The 23,838-nt window shown below is 43.2% G+C and overlaps 1 protein-coding gene across 2 annotated transcripts in view; it reads left to right on the forward strand.

The window, feature by feature from the left end:
* Positions 1-9,242: 9,242 nt before the first annotated feature.
* The window catches only part of LOC115525858 (solute carrier family 22 member 9-like), a 31,193-nt gene continuing 16,597 nt past the window's right edge, over positions 9,243-23,838 (forward strand). For both annotated transcript variants that reach the window (XM_030333261.1, XM_030333265.1), the window contains exons 1-2: positions 9,243-9,876; positions 10,796-10,899. In XM_030333261.1, the coding sequence (XP_030189121.1) occupies positions 9,475-9,876; positions 10,796-10,899 (506 nt within the window). In that variant the 5' untranslated portion in view covers positions 9,243-9,474. The remainder of the gene's footprint in view (positions 9,877-10,795; positions 10,900-23,838) is intronic.

A 23,838-nucleotide genomic window follows, 5' to 3' on the forward strand; every position in this document is an offset into this window, starting at 1 on the left:
GCCACCACCATTGGCAACTGTTCTAGAAATACGGTGCCAATAGACACATCTAGATTAATATTCACTCCCTTTAGAGTTTCAGCTGCCATGCCTTGTAGACTGTACGGTCGCTGGGGGAACTGAGAAGGGTTACCTGGAATTGTCCTGACTTGAGCTCCTATGTCTAATAGGACCAGTCGATATATAAATGGGTGACTGTCCTTAGGAGGCAGGGCATGCTCCAGGGAGCCACCAGATCCCTAGGGTAATGCCCTGGGGAACTGATGGCTGCAGTTGGGGAAGTTGTTTGGGAGCAGTGGGGGCCTTGAGATCTTGGGCCATTGAAGTTGGCCTCTGTTAGTGAGATCATTGCTTGTTTTAGGGAGAGGAATTTGCACCAGGGCTACTGTGGGTCAAGGTCATCAGAGACCAATTGGCAGAACTGCCAGTATAGGGCACTGTGCTGTTAAGAATCATTTTAAGGGTCGCTTCCCAATAGGCTTAGCATGGGGCTCAGGGACCAGGAGGTGGGAAGGGTGTTCTGCAAGGAGCTGGCATTGGGGTTTGTGGGCTGTCTAGGCCCACACCTGGGAGTCTGTGTGAATATCTCCTTCATAGCTGACCCCCATGTATGTTCCCTCCAGGGCTTCCTGAATCGTATAGGAGGCCCCATGAAGTAAAGGAGTCCAGACTTGTAATTGGGGTGGGGGGTCCCTACAAGGAGAATTCTCTGGATTTGGGGTCGATTTGGGGCCTCTTTGGAATTAGATATAAAATCCAGATCATTTGGGTTGCTACATTTAAAGAAAATGAGAGGGGTGTCTGGGTGGCTCAGTCAGTTAAACGTCCGACTCCTGATTTCGGCTCAGGTCATGATGTCGGTTCAGGTCGTGAGCTCCCGGTTTGTGAGTTCAAGCCTCACGTCAGGCTCCGCACTGACAGTGGGGAGCCTGCTCGGGATTCTCTCTCTCTCTTTCCTCTCTCTCTTCCCCTCCCAAGTGCGCCCCCCTCAAAATAAATAAATTAACTTAAAAAAATAAATGAGAAACTCATTGGACTATACCAATCTCAGGGAGAAGGAGTCGGGCCTCATCTAGTGTCTTCCACTGGCTTTGAGAGGGTGGTTTACGTTTAATGGGTAGCATGCGAACTTCCTTGGGTGTTTTAGGTGGTACCAGCACCAAGTGCTCAGGCCGTTTATAGTTCAGGCCATTCGATCTGTGCCACCATGCCCGGGGTGGGTGGGGGGGGACCCATGATATTCCATAGGGCTGGGGTGGGGAACGGAAGTACCATAGCAGCACGGTATGCAGCAACAGAGAACTGCAAATCTGGGCTGCACGTGCCTTTGCAAGGAGCCACGCCTTCCCCAGCTGGGGTGTCCCTATTGTGCTGGTTAGGACTTAGGGTTCTGGTGGAGCCCACCAAGACAGCAGTCAGAGAAGAGGGGTCTGCCCCTCCTCCTTCTAAGGGCGCTGCTGGCACCTTTATCCAGCAGCCCACACTTGGACGGAGGTTGCGACTCACATGCCCCAGCCGTGAACTCATTCAACAGGACCTTGAGAAAATCATAGTTCATTTACCTACCAGTTGGCAGCGGGTCTGTGCTGAGAGTTGTGAGACATACCCAAAGTGGATTCCCTGCTGGGGGAATTCACCCTCTGTGGGTGTTAGCAGGTAGAAGGCACATCCACCACCAAGCTCTGAACTGTATTCGGGGTCTTCTTCCCTTTACCTTTAAGGCTAAAGCATGTTCACAGCCAGGGAGTTTTCTTGGCCCATCCCGTAGAATCCCAACAGTCTGCCTTGCTTCCTTTCTCCCTCTTTCTCTTATCTTCAGTCCAGGCTGGCCGTGGGTCTGCTAACAACAAATTCTCTAAAAATGGGTTGGCCTCCCATGCAACCCAGAGGCACCTAAGCCATTAGACAAGCAGGTTCTACCCAGATCTTTCCTTGTTAACGACATCGCAACCCTGACTTCTGCAGTGATGCTGCTCGATTTTATGAGCCACCTCCGAAAACACTTTAGCAAGTGGTGGCCCAGCCGCACCTCTGATGTTATCTCCAGGACATTCTTTCTCATTGTTTTTGCAACATGTGTAAGCTAAGAATGTTCCAAATATTCAAGTTATGGTTACTGTTTGCTTACGACTTCCCTCTTTGATGTCTCTCTCCCCTCTTCCAACTTCATGTCAGGGGCAAAGAGAAACCAGGTGGTACCTTCAACGCTTTGCTTAGCAACCTCCTTAGTTAAATATTCAAGTTCATAACGTATTAGTTCTACTTTTCCCAAAACACTAGAACACAATTCAACCAAATTCATTGGTACGTTATAAGAAGGATCTTTTTTCTCTTCCAATTTCCAATGACATGTTCTGTCCATCTGAAACCTCACCAGAAGCATCTTTAACAGTCACATGTCTACCAATACTCTATTCAGGATGGTGTATGTATCATCTAAGATGATAAAAAAAAACTGTCTCTAAAGCCCTCTCCTTTTTTCTTCCTGAGCTCTCAAAAGAATTGCCTTTGACATACATTTATCTACTAACAGTCTCTTCTGGGCAATTGAAGCATTTTCTAGCATGCACTTCAAAACCTTTCCAGCCTCTACCCATTACCAACTTCTAAGGCCACTTGCTTCTATATTTTTAGGTATTTGTTACCAGGAAGTAGAACTCCATATCCCAGTGCCAAAATCTGCACCACTATCTGGTACAAAGAACAGTAGGGATAGAAGCTATGTATAAACCCAACAACATTACTCCCACTGAATAAGTCTGAATTAGCTACCATCACAGCTGAATGTCAATGTGCTGGGTCAATAATATGCCAATGTTGGATCAACAATGTGAGGCCATTTCTCAAAGAGACCAACTAGAATATGGATGCCGAATTGGTCACATTAGATCACTTTCAAGACCAAAGGGCAGTGATTCATCTTGACCCGGATCAACCCGTATTCTGGCTAAGTATTTCTCGCCTTCATGACTCCGCTAGAATAACCGTTCCAAGGCACAGAGAAGCACATGATTCACCCACACAAACTTATTCATAACAGTTCATTGAGCCAAAGAAGACATGCATGGAGCGTGAAAAAAGGCATGGCAGGGGGATCATGACCACCAAACCCCCTGGTTCAAATTCGCACTCTACCACACAGAAGCTGTCACTATCATAGAGCAATGGGATAGCTTTGTTAAATTTACAGTGCACCGAGAGCCAGTTAGGAGATGATACTCTGCAAAGACAGACAACTATTTCCAAATTGAATTACATACTCTAAATCAATGACCCCACTACGGTTCTTTATTCCCCATAGGTAGAGTAAATAGTTCCGGGAACAAAATGGTACAAATTGAAATAGCCCCATGTACCGAACTCCTAGTACCCTACCTGGGGATTTTGTTCCCTTCATCCCTACAAATCAGACTATGTATATAACATGGGGGTCTTGGTATCCAGAATGGGAACATTTCCACCAGGAAACACGGGAAGAGCATCATATGTCAGATTCTGCTGACTCCACCATCGTGTCAGTTTCCTAGGCTAAGAGGCCAGAAGTCAAGGAAAAGAGTCACTGACCTGACTGGATTAATAAAGCCTCGGCATCAGCAAGACGCAAAGCCGATCTTTCCAGTATGCCTACACATTCTTTTCCTCCAGAGTTGTTCCACTGGGGTATCTCTTGGTACCTCCTTGCCCCACTTTGATGGTAAAGGGACATGGCAAAGTATGGAATGTAGGAAGTCTGACCTCTCAAAGATTAGGCCAATCCTGGTTATGCCTCCTGGTTATGGCTCTTACACCAGGACTGTCAGTGGTACCTAGGAGGTGTTATAGCAGAGAGAGAAGGAATCACACTCACAGAACTGAGATTAGGAGCAACGATGGGATCTATAGTTCATCAGACTTATTTCCTTTGGTAAGTTCTCCCTGAAGGAGCATTTCCATGGTGGTGATCGAACTTATTACACACATCATATGCATTGATCCAGCACAAGAGATGGGCTATGTGGGTTGTGGGATACCACCTAGATACCCCAGACTGTTAGGAGTTTTAACAGATAGTGGCTCATAACAGTATCTATCTCTTGGAATTACCCTTGGTGAAAGGAAGGTATACCCTGCAATGTTGTATCCCAGGGGCACTGCCTGTATCCACTAACAGGTCAATGGGGGGTGCAATGTGTTGTTCTGTGCCTCAATTACAGACATTTGTGAAGAATCAAGCTTGCGTTAAAAAGCGAAAACTTCTAGCTGTAAAATAAATAAATAAGCAACAAATAAATAAACTAAACCTCCAGCTGTAATATAACCATTTTGTAAATATAACTGGTGTATGGCGAGTAAGGAAGCAATAACTACAACTAAAATATTTTCTCGACAAATTATTACCCTTTCAAAAGTATAATTGTTGCTAAAACTTGACGGCTGTTACCATTAAGGAAAATTCATAACATTGTTTCGAAAGTGAAATCTTGTTCACTTCATAAATGCGGCGGAATAGAATCTAATCTTTGGTTCACAAATTTGTGTTGTCAAAGGAATGAATAAAGTAGAAAATAACTTTTTTTTTTTAATTTTTTTTAACATTTATTTATTTATTTATTTTTTTTTTAAATTTTTTTTTTCAACGTTTATTTATTTTTGGGACAGAGAGAGACAGAGCATGAACAGGGGAGGGGCAGAGAGAGAGGGAGACACAGAATTGGAAACAGGCTCCAGGCTCCGAGCCATCAGCCCAGAGCCCGACGCGGGGCTCGAACTCACGGACCGCGAGATCGTGACCTGGCTGAAGTCGGACGCTTAGCCGACTGCGCCACCCAGGCGCCCCAACATTTATTTATTTTTGAGGCAGAGAGAGATAGAGCATGAACGGGGGGAGGGCCAGAGTGAGAGGGAGACACAGAATCTGAAGCAGGCTCCAGGCTCTGAGCTGTCAGCACAGAGCCTGATGCGGGGCTCGAACTCACGGACCGTGAGATCGTGACCTGAGCGAAGTCAGACGCTCAACCGACTGAGCCACCCAGGCGCCCCGGAAAATAACTTTGAATAAATAACACAGTTTCATTCTCAGCTAGTGGCGTGGTTTATATTATGACCATCCAAAATTTTTCTAGTTTTCTTCGCACAGAGTTTTATGCATTCCAGCTAATTTTTATTTTATTTTATTTTATTTTTTTATTTTTTTTTCAACGTTTATTTATTTTTGGGACAGAGAGAGACAGAACATGAACGGGGGAGGGGCAGAGAGAGAGGGAGACACAGAATCGGAAATAGGCTCCAGGCTCTGAGCCATCAGCCCAGAGCCCGACGCGGGGCTCGAACTCACGGACCGCGAGATCGTGACCTGGCTGAAGTCGGACGCTTAACCGACTGGGCCACCCAGGCGCCCCTCCAGCTAATTTTTAAAAGCAAGCATTTAATTCTTACAGACTGATGTTGTATAGCCATTTCTAATGCACTAAGATTTTTTCCCATCATTGATTAAGATGACTTTGTTTACAAACTTTATGTACTTAAATGGTAGAGAACTGGATTGTTTCTGTTTAGAAGACCACTTTCACATGAATGCCATTATGGGCGTTTGGGAGTTTATGCTGTAGGAGGTATTGTTGGAGGTAATAATAAATAATCTAATATTATGGACTATTTATCTGACTTCTTAAATTCATGTATCCCTGATGTTAATCATTTCTAAAAAGCTGATTTCTATATATACATAGATGTGTGTGTGTGTGTGTGTGTGTGTGTGTGTGTATCTATTATACATATATATATTTTAGTAGAATATCTGGTCTAAGTAGGGCCGTTAGGGTCAGATTTCTTTCTTTAAAAAAAAATTTTTTTTAAACGTTTATTTATTATTGAGAGACAGAGCATGAGCATGGGAGGGGCAGAGAGAGAGAGGGAGACACAGAATCCGAAGCAGGCCCCAGGCTCCGAGCTGTCAGCACAGAGCCGATGCAGGGCTCGAACCCATAAACCGCGAGATCATGTCCTGAGCCGAAGTTGGACGCCTAACCGACTGAGCCACCCAGGCGCCCCTAAAAAATTTTGTTTTAATGTTTATTTATTTTTGAGAGAAAGACAGGCAGAGCACAAGCAAGGGAGACACAGAGAGAGAGACACAGAATCTGAAGCAGGCTCCAGACTGTGAGCTGTCAGCACAGAGTCCAACATGAGGCTTGAACTCAGGTACCTCGGGATCATGACCTGAGCCAATGTCGGACACAACCGACTGAGCCGCCCAGCCGCCCCAGGGTCAGATTTATTCCAATGCTGCTGAGCAAACAATGGCATTTGCTTTAAATAAACAGAAAAATTACCAAATCTACTATTCGTATTGCCAAGCAAAATACATTACAGTTGTCAACTCTGAATTTCACATGGGCTGGTTTTACCAGGCTTCTGGAATTCAGTCTAGGAAAGTTAGAGGAAAAGACTTCAGGTTTCTGCTCTGACTTGTAAAGGGCATGAAAGATGTCATTCCTGTCCTCACAAAAAGAAGAAAAGAAACTACATAAACTGAAAACTATTCTTAGATCCATCAGAGAACTTAGGTCCCAGGGCACCCACCACTTGCCAAACTGAAGAGACAGAAAGCTACATAGAATCACAGCTTCCCGGGAGCAGAGGCGCCCTGCTGGAGCTGGCAGGAAGACTTACACCTTAATTAAAGAATTTTGTCAAAGTCTCAGCAGTAGACCAGTTTGGGATTTAAAAGCTCTGAGGCTGTGGGGCTCCCACACATTCATGGAGCCCCAAGTTCTCCCTATGCAGAGAAAAAAAAAAAAAAAAGAAGAATAAAATGCCTTTACCTTCCAAGAGGATGAGAAACAAAGTAAACATTTTGAAATATACCCAGAGCCCGGGAAACTGTTCTTGGCTCTACTTTCTGTAAGGAAGGAGGGTCCTTAAGAGAAACGATGTCACCAAAGCCTTATCTGGCCTGGAGAAAGGCAGTCAACTTCAGACCCTCTAGCCTTTCTATCTCATATATCCGGAGAGAAAACAAAAACAAAAACAAAAACAAAAAAATGAAACTCATCTGAAGATCACAGCGCAGGGACTCTTAACCACCACAAAGAAAAAGAAATAAAGAAATGAGATTAATATCCTAAGGGCTCTAATGGAAAAAGCGGGCTATACGCTAGAACAGACAGATAATATAAGGCAGACAGTTGGAAACTCTAAGAAGGAATGCATGGAAATGCTGGAAAGCAGAAACTCTGTAATGGAAATGATGAATGCCTTTGATGGGCTCGACAGCAGCCTGGACACGGCCAAGTGAAGAATCCATAAGCTTGAAGGCTGGTTAACAGAAACCTTCCAAACTTAAATGCAAAACAAAAAACAGAATTTTAACCGTGAGACAGCAGCAAGCAGTGTGATATCCCTGCAATTGGGAATGCCAGAGGGCGAAAGGAAAATTGAGAATAACAATGCCTGAGCATCTTCCCAAATTAAGGACAGATCAAAAATCAGTGGAAAGGCCCTAAGGGGACTGATTTCTTTCAAGACGAGGCAAATTCATCCAGGCAGAAATTGTATTGTTGGTTGCCAGAGTTTGGATGAGGTCATCGGGATTGCACGTTAATAGTTAATGGAATGGTTTCTTTTTGGGAGTGATGAAAATGTTCTAAAACTAGGTGATCATTACAGTTTCAAAGTTTTCCCAGATACTAGACTTAGCAGAAAAATACTTCAAAGCAGCTATTAAATACGTTCAAAAACATATTTACATTTTTACACACTACATAATTTAAAGCGTTACGTTTTTACGTATTAAAAAGATGTTACGTTCTTATTTGAGAACGAAAGGCATGAGAACGACGGCTTGTCAAATAGAAGATATCAACAAAGAGAATTTGTGACTTGGAAAGTACAGTTGCTGATGCGCTAAATCCACCCAAGTGTCTCCACAGTTGATTTGAAATGGCAGCAAAAAAGAATTCTCGAACGTGAAGATAGGGCCATAGAGATTATGACACCCAAAGGGCAGGAAGAAAAAACACTACTGAATTCTCCAAGACAGCATAACACCTTTGATGTGCAGAATGTAGCCTTTTCAGACTGGCTTCTTTTATGTAATAATTTACATTTATGGCTCAACCATGTCTTTTCCTCTCTTGATAACTCGTTGTTGTTGTTTTTTTTTTTCTTTTCTTCTTTTTTAAGGTAATGGTCCATCCAGACAATGGACTCTTTATCCATGCACCCACTGACGGATATTTGGGCAATGATGAAGAAACTGCTATGAACATCTGTGTGCACATAAGTTTTCAACTCATTTGGGTAAATACCAAGAAGCATGAGGGTCCCCATGTTTTCTCTTCAATTCTTCTCTGGCATATTGTGCATTTGCTATGTATGTGTTTTATAATAGCAGGTGGGGGCGCCTGGGTGGTTCAATCGGTTAAGTGTCCGACTTCAGCTCAGGTCATGATCTCATGGTTCGTGAGTTCGAGCCCCACGTTGGGCTCTGTGCTGACAGCTCAGAGCCTGGAGCCTGCTTCGGATTCTGTGTCTTCCTCTCTCTGCCCCTCCCCCACTTGTGCTCTGTATCCGTCTGTCTCTCTCTCTCTCAAAAATGAATAAACAGTTAAAAAATATATAATATAATATAATATAATATAATATAATATAATATAATAAATAGCAGAGTGTATTTATGTGCCCCTCCCTCACCCACCACAGCAGGAGACCCTTAAAGACCTTGTCTTACCCACTGCTGTCTTCCTGGAACAGAACAGGTTTTCACAAACATTACCCGAAGGAATCAATAAGCCTGTAAAAGTAAATGCCTTTCTGAGCTTACCACTGACTTAGCCCCCGCCCTCCATCGCTACCCACCCTGCCCGCATTTCAAGTAATTTCTTTTCCCTGTGAACCCATGGTTGCATCTGAAGTGAAGCAGAATGTTACTTTCCAAAATGGAAGGATTGCACCACATTGCACTTGCTTGAGTTTAACTCACAGTGACTTTCATTAACTCTCTTTTAATCAAAATTCAGGACTACACAAGCCGTGCGCTGACCTTCAGTACTTTTCACAGGACAATTCCCAAGCCGTTCGCTGTGAGGTCTCACAAGCGACACGTCCTGACAGGCATTGCAACCCACGCAGTAGGTTTATTTTATTTACAGACGTGGGGATCAAAGTTCAATGCCACTTCAGGGCACTGCTGACGAAAAGAATTTTCGCAAAGTACACCTTTAAACAGTGTTGGCTGTCAGCTGTTGGAAGTATCTCAGCAAAATACCGCTTGGTGACTTTAAAGACAGCAGTTACCCACCTGCTCCCCCCAAAGAGCCTGGAGAAACGGCTTCTGGGGCCCAGTTGTGGAGGTGAGGCGGGGCCCATCGAGGAAAAAGTGGGATCAGGATCAACACACGCTTACTGTGACGTACTGAATGGAGAACTTTCTCCCTTTGACCTTTGCATAATAAAGTCATTTTGCTCACATTGGAGATCGCTTGTTCGGCCACGATGGCCTTTCAGGACCTCCTGGATCAAGTTGGAGGCTGGGGGAGATTCCACACCCTTCAGGTGGTTTTCTACAGCATCCTCAACCTCATAGTGTACCCTCACGTTTTATTGGAGAGCTTCACTGCAATCGTCCCTGGTCACCGCTGCTGGGTCCACATCCTCGACAATGACACAGTCTCTGCTAACAGCACTGGGATCCTCAACCAAGACGCCCTCCTGAGAATCTCCATTCCACTGGACTCAAACCTGAGGCCAGACAAGTGTCATCGCTTCCTCCACCTGCAATGGGGGCTCCTTCACCTGAATGGGACCTTCCCTAACACAAATGAGCTGGACACGGAACCCTGTGTGGATGGCTGGGTGTATGACCAGAGCTTCTTTCTCTCCACCATCGTGACGGAGGTAAGAGGCCCCATTTGCCTCTTGCGAGTACTAGGTCCGGGTGTTTAGAGGTAATAGCACAAATAACGAACATGCTCCAAGTTCTTGAATCACTGTTTGGGTGCTCGTTCTTTATTATTTCAGCAAATAGTAGTTACGTCTTTCTTAGATACCACCAATCTGCATATTTTATGAGTCTCATGAGCTAAAAAGTAGACGTGACCTTGAGATTATATGGCTTTTATTCTTAGGAAGACCAAAGGTTAAACACATAGTTTGTGTAATGTGTTAAAGGTGTTGTTTGCAAATGAGACACATCTGGGGATATTGATCAAAACTTCCCAAAGCACTGACTGTGTCTCCGGCCAGCCTTAGGAGATTGGTAGTGAAACTCTGCCATCGGTAAACGTTTAAAGCTCTTCAAAGGATTGCATTCTGTGGCCCAGGCTGAGAACCGTTTCATATGAAATAAAACAAGGCATGAATATAGCCAACAGGTTTAGATGAGTCTTCCTACAGGAAGTTGTATTTAAGCTGATACCTGAATGATAACGGTCAGCTAATGCAAAAAACAAATGGAAATTGGAAGAAGGGGGGCTGATATACAGAAGCTTGTAAATCATCTCAGTTGTTTCTTTAAAAAACAATTTTTTTTAATCTTTATTTATTTTTGAGAGAGAGACAGAGCGTGAGCAGGGGAGGAGCAGAGAGAGGGAGACACAGAATCTGAAGCAGGCTCCAGGCCCCGAGCAGTCAGCACAGAGCCCGATGTGGGGCTCAAACTCACAAACCGTGAGATCGTGACCTGAGCCAAAGTTAGACGCTCAACCGACTGAGCCACCCAGGCGCCCTATATCTTAGCTGTTTCAATCAGGTTTCCACGAGGGGTTGGTTATAGGCTGCTATCGAGCGCTCCTTTGCTGGTTTCCTTCTCTTCCAGTGGGACCTGGTGTGTGAATCTCAGTCACTGAAATCAGTGACCAAATTCTTATTCATGGCTGGCATGTTGGTGGGAAACATCATATTTGGCCATTTATCAGACAGGTGAGTGTCTCTGGATCACTGGGATATTTTCTCGGGGGTATTTTCATGAACCAACATACCATTCTTCCATTAAGCAACACTTGTTGTTACTTACACTGTCCTGGGGTTTCCTTAGTCCTGAGGGGTCTAGAAATACATGGGGAATCACAGTCAGTATAGCAAATGCTATTTTGTCAGCTGTGAGCTCAGTGTACAGGACACAGAAACAGCAGCTCCAGCAGACATGGGGACATTTTAGGACAGGGTTTAGGAAGGAGGTGACACAACATGTGGTTTAGGAAGGTGAGAAAAAGTTAGCCGTGGGAACAGAGGAAGATGCTTCATGACAAAAGATCCAGCCTGTCTGAAGGCACACATATGTAAAACAGTGTTGCAGATTTTGGCCTGGGAGGCCATATTCAGTCCCTCCTGGACCCTGTGAACTGAGCGCTTATGGATTTCCAGAGCATGGTCATCATGTCCCTGTTTCCCAAGTGTGATGGGCAGGCATTCCCATTAAACTTGGGGTGTCCACAGCAATGTGTTCTGATGGTGTATAGAAAAAACCTTTTCCAGTAACCTCGATTGATATTTTTGTTGCCAAAAATAAAGCACTTTAAAGGTAAGTTTTCAACCATGTAAAGGTAAGTTTTCAACCATGTCTGACTTTGGCTCAGGTTATGATCTCATGGTTCATGAGTTCGAGCCCCACATCGGGCTCTGTGTTGACAGCTCGGAGCCTGGAGCCTGCTCCGGATTCTGTGTCTCCCTCTCTCTCTGCCCCTCCTACTCATTCTCTCTCTCTCTCTTTCTCTCTCTCAAAAATAAATCAACATTAAAAAAATCAACCATGTAGTTAATCTAATGACAACTGCCATTACCATTTGCGTGGGTGTATCCTATGCCTGACGGTACATCTCCTGAAATACACAGCCAACCATTGCCAGCACTGAGCACCTCTCCTCTGAGGATTATGGGGGATTAAGTTTCCCTTTACCACCTACCAGCATAATGTTATCTGTTAGGGCAGCTCAAAACTGGGAACTCTGAATGTATGACAGTAAATGTAGCTTATAAAAGTGTTCAGAGTCAGCGGGCCCATGTCTAACAGTTCTGTAACGCAGAGCCACCCACGTACAGGAATAAAAATAAAACCACATATCTGTGGCTGATTCACTTTTTGAAAAGGGTGCCAAGATCATGCAGTTAGTGAAATATAGCCCCTTCAACAAAGGGGGCTGTGATGACTGGATACCTACATGCAAAATAATAAAGTGTGATCCTTACCTGAAGCCATAACAAATGTTAACACAAAATGGATTAGTGACTTAAAGATAAGAGCTAAAACCATAAAACTCTTAAAAGAAGACATTAGGGTAAATCTACATGACTTTGGGTTTGGCAATGGATTCTTTGGTATGTCACCAAAAGCCTGAGTGGCCAAAAACTAGACAGATAGATCAGACTTCATCAAGAATTAAAAACTTTCTGGGGGCACCTGGGTGGCTCAGTCGGCTAAGCGTGTGACTTCGGCTCAGGTCATGATCTCCGGTTTGTGGGTTCGAGCCCTGCATCAGGCTCTCTGCTGACATCTCAGAACCTCGTGCCTGCTTCATATTCTGTGTCTCCCTCTCTCTCTCTGCCCCGCCCCTCCTTGCTCTCTCTCTTTCTCTTTCTCTCAAAAATAAACATTAAAACTTTTGTTAAAAATTAAAAACTTATGTACATCAAAGCACATTATCAAGAAAGTGAAATGATAACCTATGTAATGGGAGAAAATATTTGTCAATTATATATAAGCCATAAAAATAGGCAAATAGACCAGTGGAATGGGTTTAACATTCAGAATACATGAAGAACTCCCACAACTCAACAACAAAAAGATAAAAAAATTTTTTTTTCAATGAATAAAGGACTTGAATATACATTTCTTTTTTTTTTTTTTTAATTTTTTTTTTCAACATTTATTTATTTTTGGGACAGAGAGAGACAGAGCATGAACGGGGGAGGGGCAGAGAGAGAGGGAGACACAGAATCGGAAACAGGCTCCAGGCTCGAGCCATCAGCCCAGAGCCCGACGCGGGGCTCGAACTCACGGACCGCGAGATCGTGACCTGGCTGAAGTCGGACGCTTAACCGACTGCGCCACCCAGGCGCCCCTTGAATATACATTTCTTTAAGAAAGATGTACAAATGGTACATAAACACATGAAAAGATGCTTGACATCATGATATTTAAAAAAGTTAAGCCAGGGGCACCTGGGTGGCTTAGTCGGTTGAGCATCCAACTCTGTTTTTTTAAATGCGTTTTATTTTATTTTTTCAATTTTTTTAAACATTTATTCATCTTTGAGAGGCAGAGAGAGACAGACAGAGCATGATTGGGGGAGGAGCAGAGAGAGAGAGGGAGACACAGAATCTGAAGCAGGCTCCAGGCTCTGAGCTGTCAGTACAAAGCCCAATGCAGGACTCGAACTCGCTGACTGTGAGATCATGACCTGACTCGAAGTCAGATCCTTAACTGACTGAGCCACCCAGGCGCCCCGAGTATCCAACTCTTGATTTGGGCTCAGGTCATGATCTCACAGTCTTGGGATTGAGCCCCACGTTGGGCTCTGGGCTGAGCATGGAGCCTGCTTGAGATATTCTCTCTCTCTCTCTCTCTCTCTCTCTCTCTCTCTCTCTCTCTCATAAGGGAAGGGAAAAAAATTAAGCATACTCTTGTCACACAATTCAGCAGTCGTGCTCCTTGGTATTTACCCAAAGGAATTGAAAACTTATGTCCACACAAAAGTCTACCTACGGTTATAGCAGCTTTCTCTGTAATTTCCAAACCTTGGAAGCAACCAACGTTTCTTTCAGTAGATGAATGCATACACGCTGTTGTACATCCGGACGATGGAATATTATTCAGTGCTAAAAGTGAAAAAACCATGGAGATAGTAAAAAGATGAGGGGTTGGAAGGAGAGAGAGAGAAATTAATAAGCACATCACAGAGGCTTTAGGGCAGTGAAACTACTCTGCAGGATGCTGTAATGGTGGGTACCTGTCAATACACATGTGTCAAAAACCATAGAATGTACAACACGAAGAGTGGACCCCAATGTAAACGGGGGACTTTGGGGGATAATGATGTATCGTTGTAGGTTCAATTGTATCAACTGTTTCACTTGGTGCAGGGTATTGATAGGTGGGGACATTGTGCATGAGTGGGGGGAAATCTCTGTACTTTCTGCTCAGTGTTGCAGTCAACTTAAAACTGGTCTAAAAAATAGAGTCTATTTTCAAACACACACACACAAAGTAGTTTAATAGAACAAAGAAAAAATAGGAACATGTGGTTCATAAAGCCTAAAATAATAGTTATCTGGCTCTCTACAGGAACTATTTGCTGCTTCGTGCTGTAATAGCACTCTGAGGCTTTTTGTTCGCATTCTTAAATCATTTCTCTCTGCCCTTGACCTTCTACAGCCTCTACTGATCTGTCTTCAAAGAGTCTCTCTTGTGTCAATATAATCGTTAAGCCCATCTAGTGAATTTTTATATCAGAAGCTACTTTTTCAGCTCTCGAATTTCAATTATTTTTGGCTTATCTGTTGCCGTCTCTCTGAGAATGCTGATTTCTGAGCTGTGATTTTCATATGTTAAAATCATAATTTTTTTCTGTCTTAGAGGATAGTTATGTCACCACTTTAAAATCCTTGTGGGTTAGTTCCAAACTTTGTCTCCTCTTAGCAGAAGGTCCGCCAGATTTCCACTCTATTGGGAATGGATTTCCATTTTCTTGGTTCTTCCCATGCCAGGATACTATGAATTATATCTTGAATATGATAATATTAAGCTTGAAGATTCTATTTGCCATTGTTACTCACCAGTAACACTGATTCCATTTATTTATTAATTTTAATTTTTTTTTAGTGTTTATTTTTGAGACAGAGACAGAGTATGGGCGGGGCGGGGAGAGAGGCAGAGAGAGAGGGAGACACAGAATCCAAAGCAGGCTCTAGGCTCTGAGCGGTTGGCACAGAGCCCGACATGGGGCTCAAACTCATGAACCACGAGAGTGTGACCTGAGCCGAAGTCGGAAGCTTAACCGACTGAGCCACCCAGGTGCCCCTGATTCCTTTATTTCAGCAAATAACTTTCAAGCCTCAGATTTTGAACTCAAGACTGTTTCTTACACAACAGCTCCAACCTCAGTTCAGAAAGTTGTCTAGAGTTGACCTTCTTTGAGCTTATCCTTTACATGCATGCTTTAGTGGCTATTTAGGGGATGCGTGGTAGACATGATTTAAGGATTCCCTCTTTGCCACTTTCCCTTGCTGGAACTCTCACTCTCTTCATTGTTTCTAGTACCCCACCATCGGTGGCCTTGTTCCCCAGACCACAAGATGCATGGCGTTCACTTTGCTTACTGTGTGGATTGCACCTTACTCCAGTCTAATAGCCATGGAAATAGGACCCTCCCTGTATCGTTCTCCATCTGCCCTCCTTGGAGAGAGCAAACACTCCTCCCCACAGTCCACCTGCTTCTGTTCACTCTCTAGTGAGCTCAGGTAGTTCCTTTTTGTGTTCTGTTCATGTGTCTTTTCCGGGGGAGTGGAAGGCAAGCAGTAGAATTTAAGGCTTTTATTCCTGGAACCTGAAATGTATCCATCAGAGGCTTTTAAGAGGATTATTATGACAGGATCTTTTAAATCTTATTCTTTTTTTTTTTTTTTTTTGACGCTTATTTATTATTGAGAGACAGAGAGGGACTGAGCGTGAGCAGGGGAGGGACAGAGAGAGAGGGAGACACAGGATCTGAAGCAGGCTCCAGGCTCCAAGCTGTCAGCACAGAGCCCGATGCAGGGCTCGAAACCACAAACCGCGAGATCATGACCTGAGCCGAAGCTGGACACTTAACCGACTGAGCCACCCAGGCGCCCCTTTTAAATCTTATTCTTTTTTTTTTTAATTTTTTTTTCAACGTTTATTTATTTATTTTTGGAACAGAGAGAGACAGAGCATGAACGGGGGAGGGGCAGAGAGAGAGGGAGACACAGAATCGGAAACAGGCTCCAGGCTCCGAGCCATCAGCCCAGAGCCTGACGCGGGGCTCGAACTCACGGACCGCGAGATCGTGACCTGGCTGAAGTCGGACGCTTAACCGACTGCGCCACCCAGGCGCCCCTTTTAAATCTTATTCTTGATGCTTGATGTTCCTTTGATAATTCACTGGGAGAGCCAGAGTGGTGGTAGGGAAACGGTTTAAGAGGCTCTCAAAATAATCCTTAGGAAAATGGTGGGCATTTAAATTAGGAAGGTGTAGGGGCGCCTGGCTGCATTGGTGGGTTAAGTGTCCGACTTCGGCTCAGGTCGTGATCTCGCAGTTCGTGAGTTCGAGCCCCCTGGCGGGATCTGTGCTGACAGCTCAGAGCCTGGAGCCTGCTTTGCATTTTGTGACTCTCCCTATGTCCCTCCCTGGCTTACTCTGTCTCAAAAAATAAATACATGTTTAAAAAAGAAGAAGAAGAAGAAGAAAGGCCTTCTTTGGTAGCAATAATTTAAAAAATTAATTAATTGATCGATTAAGAAGGTGTCTTGGAAATGGTAACAAGCAGCTGTATTTGGAACGTATTTTGTAGGTAAAGGCAACAGAGTTTCCTGATGGTTTTGGATTCTTAAGGAGGAGGCTTTGGTGTGGCAAATAGAAGGTCAAGATGGTATCTATATCTTCAGCCTGAGAAAATGGATAAATGCTGACACTGTTTAGTGATATGAAGGAAAACAGAGAAAGCAGCCCACGGGGAGGAGAAAGTCAAGATTTCTGTTTTGGGCATAATGTATTGGCAGTGCCTATTAGTCACGCAGCAGGAGATACCAGGTAGAGCAAAACGATACTAAGAATATGGACCTGCTTGAAAGCAATCTGTCCCAAATATAACCCTTAGCCAAGGCTGTACTCAATAAATACCCAAGTAGCCATCTTCCCATGACCCTCCCATTAAAGGGGGACAGGGGGAACAATATACGGCCAAGCAAGGAGATTCTAAATGGCTGCTTCAGTGTCAAGGCCAGCATCCATTATGATGTGAATATCCCTCCTACCCATTCGAATACTACATTCATCTACAACTTAAAATGATCAGTTTCATATTTTTGTCTGGGGATGTTCCTCCTTTCCTGTGTTGAATAGATATTTTACATGTTCAGATGGAAAGCAAGTGAAAACTTACTGGTTTGAACTTCTCACACAACTTGAACTTCTCTCCTTAGTTCCAATTCAGAAGTACATTGTTGGTGTACCCCAGGAGAAGCCAACAGTCTAAACCCCTGGTGAGGGTAGCCAAAGCTATAGACATGGGCTATTGAAATCCAGATAACTACCTTAGCAGCGTGATCATAGTGTCCTTGTGCTCAAGGAACACTTGTCTGAGCTTAGATAGATTTACTCAGCATTGGTTCCTAGAACCCCTTCCCTTGAAATATCCAATGTCATCGCCCATTTTCTATTATTTATTTATTTTTTAGAGACCAATCATCCCATTTGCTGGTACATTCTCAGCTTAATGAGTAATAACACTCCTTCTTGGTTTCAAAAGTACCCCACTGAAGCTGAAAATTTTATGTTCACCCTACTTACTTATTCCAGACTGCAAGAGATGGGAGCGGGACCCCTGCCTCTCAGGGTTTGGAGAAAAGTGATCATTGCTGGCACATTCAAGCACTTTGATGGTGAAGAAAGACTTTATTGTAACCCCTTGATCCATCATACCGACTTTGAGAATATACAGAATGTCATGAGGTTATTTTCTGCCTACCTTCTTTCTGGGTCACAGGAACATTAAGAAGTTGGGCTGAAGAGGAGAAATTGATAGAGTTGAAACTGTCTACTTGTTCTTTACTGACCATCAGCAACAATATCCCTTCCCTATTCTCACCTCACATTGAAAGGACTCTCCGAGCCGCCAGCAAATAAGATGCAAACACGTACTTTACTTTTTTTTAACCTTTTGTTATTTTCAGACCAAAAAACACGTGCTCATGGTAAAAAATTAGAACGTAGATAAAATACACACACACACACACACACACACACATATATGTATATATTTTAGGGGCACCTGAGTGGTTCAGTTCGTTAGGTATCTGACTTTGGCTCAGATAATGATCTCACAGTTCGTGGGTTTGAGCCCTGAGTCTGGCGCTGTGCTGACAGCTCAGAGCCTGGAGCCTGGAGCCTGCTTCAAGTTCTGTGTCTCCCTCTCTCTCTGCCCCTTCTCCCCTCATGCTCTCTCTCTATCTCTCAAAAATGAATAAACATTAAAACAATTTAGAAAAAGGGGCGCCTGGGTGGCTCAGTCAGTTAAGCATCCGACTTCCGCTCAGGTCATGGTCTTACAGTTGGAGACTTCGAGAGTTCGAGCCCTGCATGGGGTTCTGTGCTAAAGCTCAGAGCCTGGAGCCTACTTCAGATTCTGTGTCTCCCTGTCTCTGACCACCCCTGCTTGTGCTCTGTCTCCCTCTTTCTCAAGAATAGACATTTAAAAAATTTTTTTAATTAAAAAACCTTAAATCGTTCATAATTCCCATTCTACAAGACAACCGACCTAAACTCTTCAAAAAGGTAATGTCCCGAGAAAAGTGAGTGGAGTGATCATTCTAGATTTTAAAAGATTCACAAAAACATAACAATCATATACAATGTGTAAATACTGGAGCATAGACGGAAAAAAAGAAAAATAACAACGAGAAAATCATTTGGAGGACCTTTTGGGCAACTTGAATATTGTCTGATAGCTGGCGGTGGAATTATTGTTAGTTTTCTTTAGGTGTGATGTCAGAGTTGTAATGATATAAGAAACTGCTTGTATTCTTTTTTTTTTAATTGTTTATTTATTTTTGAGAGAGAGAGACAGAGTGCGAGCAGGGGAGGGGCAGAGAGCAAGGGAGATACAGAATCTGTAGCAGGCTCCAGGCTCTGAGCTGTCAACACAGAGCCCAACGTAGGGCTTGAACTCATGAACCATGAGATCATGACCTAAGCTGAAGTCGGATGCTTAACTGACTGAGCCACCCAGGCGCCTCTCGAAACCGCTTGTATTCTTAATACACGCATGCTAAAAAAAAATTAGGAGTCTGGAACTGCCATTGAAATGGTTCAACAAAAAGAGTCTGTGAGTGGGGTGTGTGTGTGTGTTCACACATGCAAAGAAATAAAGCAAATATAGCAAAATGCTATCTAGTGGTGAATCTGTTTGGGAATTATACCAGTGTTAATTATAGTATTCATTTAAACTTCCATATTTAAAAATTTTCGAAATAAGAAGCTAAGAACAAATCCGCTCAAGTGGGAGCCAACATTCAATTTATCATATTTACAGACATCACAAATATATGTTTTAAGTAAATTTGGTAAAAGTGAGTATGTAATTTTTAACCTCTTTTTATTTTTTAAAAATATTTTTATTTATTTTTGAGAGGGGGAGAGAGAGAGACAGAGCACGAGCAGGAGAGAGGCAGAGAGAGAGTGAGACACAGAATCTGAAGCAGGCTTCTGGCTCTGAGCTGTCAGCACTGAATCCAACGCAGGGCTCGAACTTGTGAACTGCGAGATCGTGACCTGAGCTGAAAGTTGGATGCTTAACTGACTGAGCCACCCAGGCACCCCTGTAACTTCTTTTTACACTTATGTTTACAGATCTACATCACATTTTCTTTTCAAATAAAATACTTTTTCAAATAATTAGGGAATGAACATATAGCCAAAAAAAGAAACACACACAAAGCTTCTCTAATTACCTGCATCAAACACAATTATTATTTAAAAAAAAATTTTTTTTAAGTTTATCTATTTTTGACAGAGACAGAGTGCGAGCATGTGCTGGGGAAGAGCAGAGAGAGAGGGAGACACAGAATACGAAGCAGGCTCCAGGCTCTAAGCTGTCAGCACAGAGCCCGACGTGGGGCTCGTACCCATGAACTGTGAGATCATAACCTAGGCTGAAGTCGGACGCTCAACCAACTGAGCCACCCAGGTGCCCCTTGTCAAACACAATTATTAAAACATTACTGTGTTAGCCAAGGTAGCTAGTTACAGTAAGAATCCAAGAATTATAATTGGTTATTTTAATAAAATCGTGATTCTCGCTGTTATCATAGTTTGGTGTGAGTCATGTGGCCCCCATCTTCTAGGCAGTGGCTCAAGGAACCAGCACCTTCCATTGTGTGACTTCTTCATCAGCACATTTTTTGTTTCCAGCCATGTTGTCAGAAGGAATGAGCAGGACCCGAGTAGACCTTATATGGACAGGCCTTGGAATGGCTTAGGTCCCTTTTGTCCACAGTCCTTGGCCAGAATGCAGATGTAAGACTGTAACAAATATAAGACTAGGGGGATGGCGCCTGGGTGTCTCAGTCGGTTGAGCTTCTGACTTGATTTTGGCTCAGGTCGTGATCCCAGGGGATAGAGCCTCACATGGGACTCTGTGCTGAGTGTTGAGCCTGCGTCAGATTCTCTCTCTCTCTCTCTCTCTCTCTCTCTCTCTCTCCTTCTGCTGCCCCTCTCCCCTGCTTGCACTCTATCTCTCCCTCTAAAAAAATTAATAACAATTTAAAATAAAAAAACATAAGACTGGGAAGAGTAATCTTCCTCTGATGCTGGTGGGCGGAGTCATGGTGAACATATAGCCAAATTACACAATTAAACACAAAATTAAACACAAATTACACAATTAAACACAAAACCAAAAGGCAACCGATGGAATGGGAAAAGATATTTGCAAATGACATATCAGACAAAGAGCTAGTATCCAGAATCTATAAAGAACTCACCAAACTCCTCACCTGAAAAACAAATAATCCAGTGAAGAAATGGGCAGAAAACATGAATAGACACTTCTCTAAAGAAGACATCCAGATGGCCAACAGGCACATGAAAAGATGCTCAATATCACTCCTCATCAGGGAAATATAAATCAAAACCACACTGAGATATCACCTCACACCGGTCAGAGTGGCTAAAATGAACAAGTCAGGAGACCAAAGATGCTGGAGAGGATGTGGAGAAATGGGAACCCTCTTGCACTGTTGGTGGAAATGCAAACTGGTGCAGCCACTCTGGAAAACAGTGTGGAGGTTCCTCAAAAAATTAAAAATAGATCTACCCTATGACCCAGCAATAGCACTGCTAGGAATTTACCCAAGGGATACAGGAGTGCTGATGCATAGGGGCACTTGTACCCCAATGTTTATAGCAGCACTTTCAACAATAGCCAACTTATGGAAAGAGCCTAAATGTCCATCAACTGGTGAATGGACAAAGAAGTTGTGGTTTATACACACAATGGAATACTACTTGGCAATGAGAAAGAATGAAATATGGCCTTTTGTAGCAACATGGATGGAACTGGAGAAAGTTATGCTAAGTGAAATAAGTCACACAGAGAAAGACAGATACCATATGTTTTCACTCTTATGTGGATCCTGAGAAACTTAACAGAAGACCAGGGGGAAGAGGTAGGGGGAAAAAAGTTACAGAGAGGGAGGGAGGCAAACCATAAGAGGCTCTTAAAAACTGAGAATAGACTGAGGGTTGATGGGGGGTGGGAGGGAGGGGAAAGTGGGTGATGGGCGTTGAGGAGGGCACCTGTTGGGATGAGCACTAGGTGTTGTATGGAAACCAATCCGACAATAAATTTCATTCAAAAAAATAAGCAAAAAAATAATTAATGAGACAATAGCTTTATATTTTACACAGCACAAATCTCTCTACTTTTGAATATCAACCATCGATGGCTGAATGATCGTACTGCTCATTTCGTGAGACGGTGTCCTCATTAGTCTAGCCATGAATTCCTTTCATGGGTGTATGTATCTGTTTCATTTTTTCCTTATGCCCCAGCCCCGTTTCCTTCTTCCCAATATAGGGTTCATGATAATGCATTAACTCTATGTCTTTACATTCATATGGGTTTTTACAAAATAAATGACATTGTTTGGTTTACATATATTTTAATTCACATATTTATGTAAATGTGTGATTATCTCTTTCTTTTTCTTTTGTGCAAACACCGCTATGGTTTTGAGGGACATACACATTTCTACAGATACTTCTAGTTCATTCTTCTGGTTGCTGCATGGTGCTCCACAGTGGAGATCCATCATGATGCTCTAATCCATTTTTTGGTGATGGACAACCAGATTATTGCCAAATGCCTGCCACTTTAAATGCGCTACATTTAATAAGTTTTATATGTGACTTTTCCCTGTGAGAATGCACATGATCTATCTTTTAAAAAATTTTTTTTTTAATTATTTTTTTATTTTAAAGAGACAGAGAAAGCCCAGGCAGGGGAGAGGGGCAGAAGAAGAGAGAGAATCTTAAGCAGGCTGCATGCTCAGTGAGGAACCCATCATGGGGCTCGATCCCACGATCCTGGGGTCATGACAGGAGCCAAAATCAACAGTTGGACACCCAACTGACTGAGCCATTCAGGTGCTCCTACATGATATAATCTTTATTTTATTATTTTAAATTAATTTATTTAAATTCAAGTTAGTTAAAATACAGTGTCATATTGGTTTCAGTAGAACCCAGGGATTCATCGCTTACATACAACACCCAGTGCGCATCCCAACAAGTGCCCTCTTTAATGCCCATCACCCATTTAGCCCATCCCCCCACCGTCCTCCCCTCCAGCAACCCCCAATTTGTTCTCTGTATTTAAGAGTCTCTTATGGTTTGTCTCCATCTCTGTTTTTATCTCATTTTTCCTTCCCTTCTCCTATGTTCGTTCATCTGTTGTGTTTCTTAAATTCCACGTATGAGTGAAATCATGTATTTGTCATTCTCTTTAATACGGCTGCTTTTTGTTTTGATGGACCAGACTTTCCAATGATTGTCATGACATCATTTCATTAATTATAGCATTTATTTACATAGATTTTATTCCATTTTAAATGGAGAGACAAATGCATGTGATATAAGTACTCAGAATATAAAAGATTTAACAATGCATCACAATTTAAATATTCTGCAAGGGTAGAAGGATTTCAGAGCCCTTGTCCGATCCCCTTGTTTGTCTGTTTATAAGTATTACTGGTCATACAGAACCAAAACAGACATCTTATCCAAGTTGTCTAGAAAAAGGCCCTTTCTCCCAGAAAACTGTGAAGCACAGAATTCTCTTTCCTTTTTAAAAATACCTGCTCCTTCTCTGTTTCTTGATGTTCATCTTGCCCAATCCTTTCCTTTGAGAACTTGCTCTAAGTTCTGTGTCTGGGTTGTGGCTCCCATCCATCTTATTTTAGGGAAAAAATGTTCAAGACCCAGACTTGGCAGAGAGAGGCTCTTAGGCAACCCATCAGCAATTTTGATGTATTGTTCCATGGATGTTCCTTTTACATAATTTAGCCATGACCTGCATGGTCCCGGAGTCCCAGGCACAGATTTAGATCCTGTCTTAGTCAGCTTAGGCTACCACAACAAAATACCATAGACTAGGAGGCATAAACATCAGAAATTTATTTTCTCAAGTTTCAGAGACTGAGAACCCAAGATTTAGGTGCAGAGAGATTTGGTTCCTGGTGAGAGCTCCCTTCCTGGCTTAAAGACAGCTGTCTTCTTTTTTTTTTTTTTTTTTAATTTTTTTTTTTTCCAACGTTTATTTATTTTTGGGACAGAGAGAGACAGAGCATGAACGGGGGAGGGGCAGAGAGAGAGGGAGACACAGAATCGGAAACAGGCTCCAGGCTCCGAGCCATCAGCCCAGAGCCTGACGCGGGGCTCGAACTCACGGACCGCGAGATCGTGACCTGGCTGAAGTCGGACGCTTAACCGACTGCACCACCCAGGCGCCCCAAGACAGCTGTCTTCTTGCCACAGCCTCAAATGGCAGAAAGAGAAGGAGAGCAATCTTTCTGATACCTCTTCTTATAAGGGCACTAATCCCATCCTGAGGACCCTAATCTCATGA

This window comes from Lynx canadensis, chromosome D1 (genome assembly GCF_007474595.2).
Source record: "Lynx canadensis isolate LIC74 chromosome D1, mLynCan4.pri.v2, whole genome shotgun sequence".
NCBI classification, from domain to species: Eukaryota; Metazoa; Chordata; class Mammalia; order Carnivora; family Felidae; genus Lynx; species Lynx canadensis.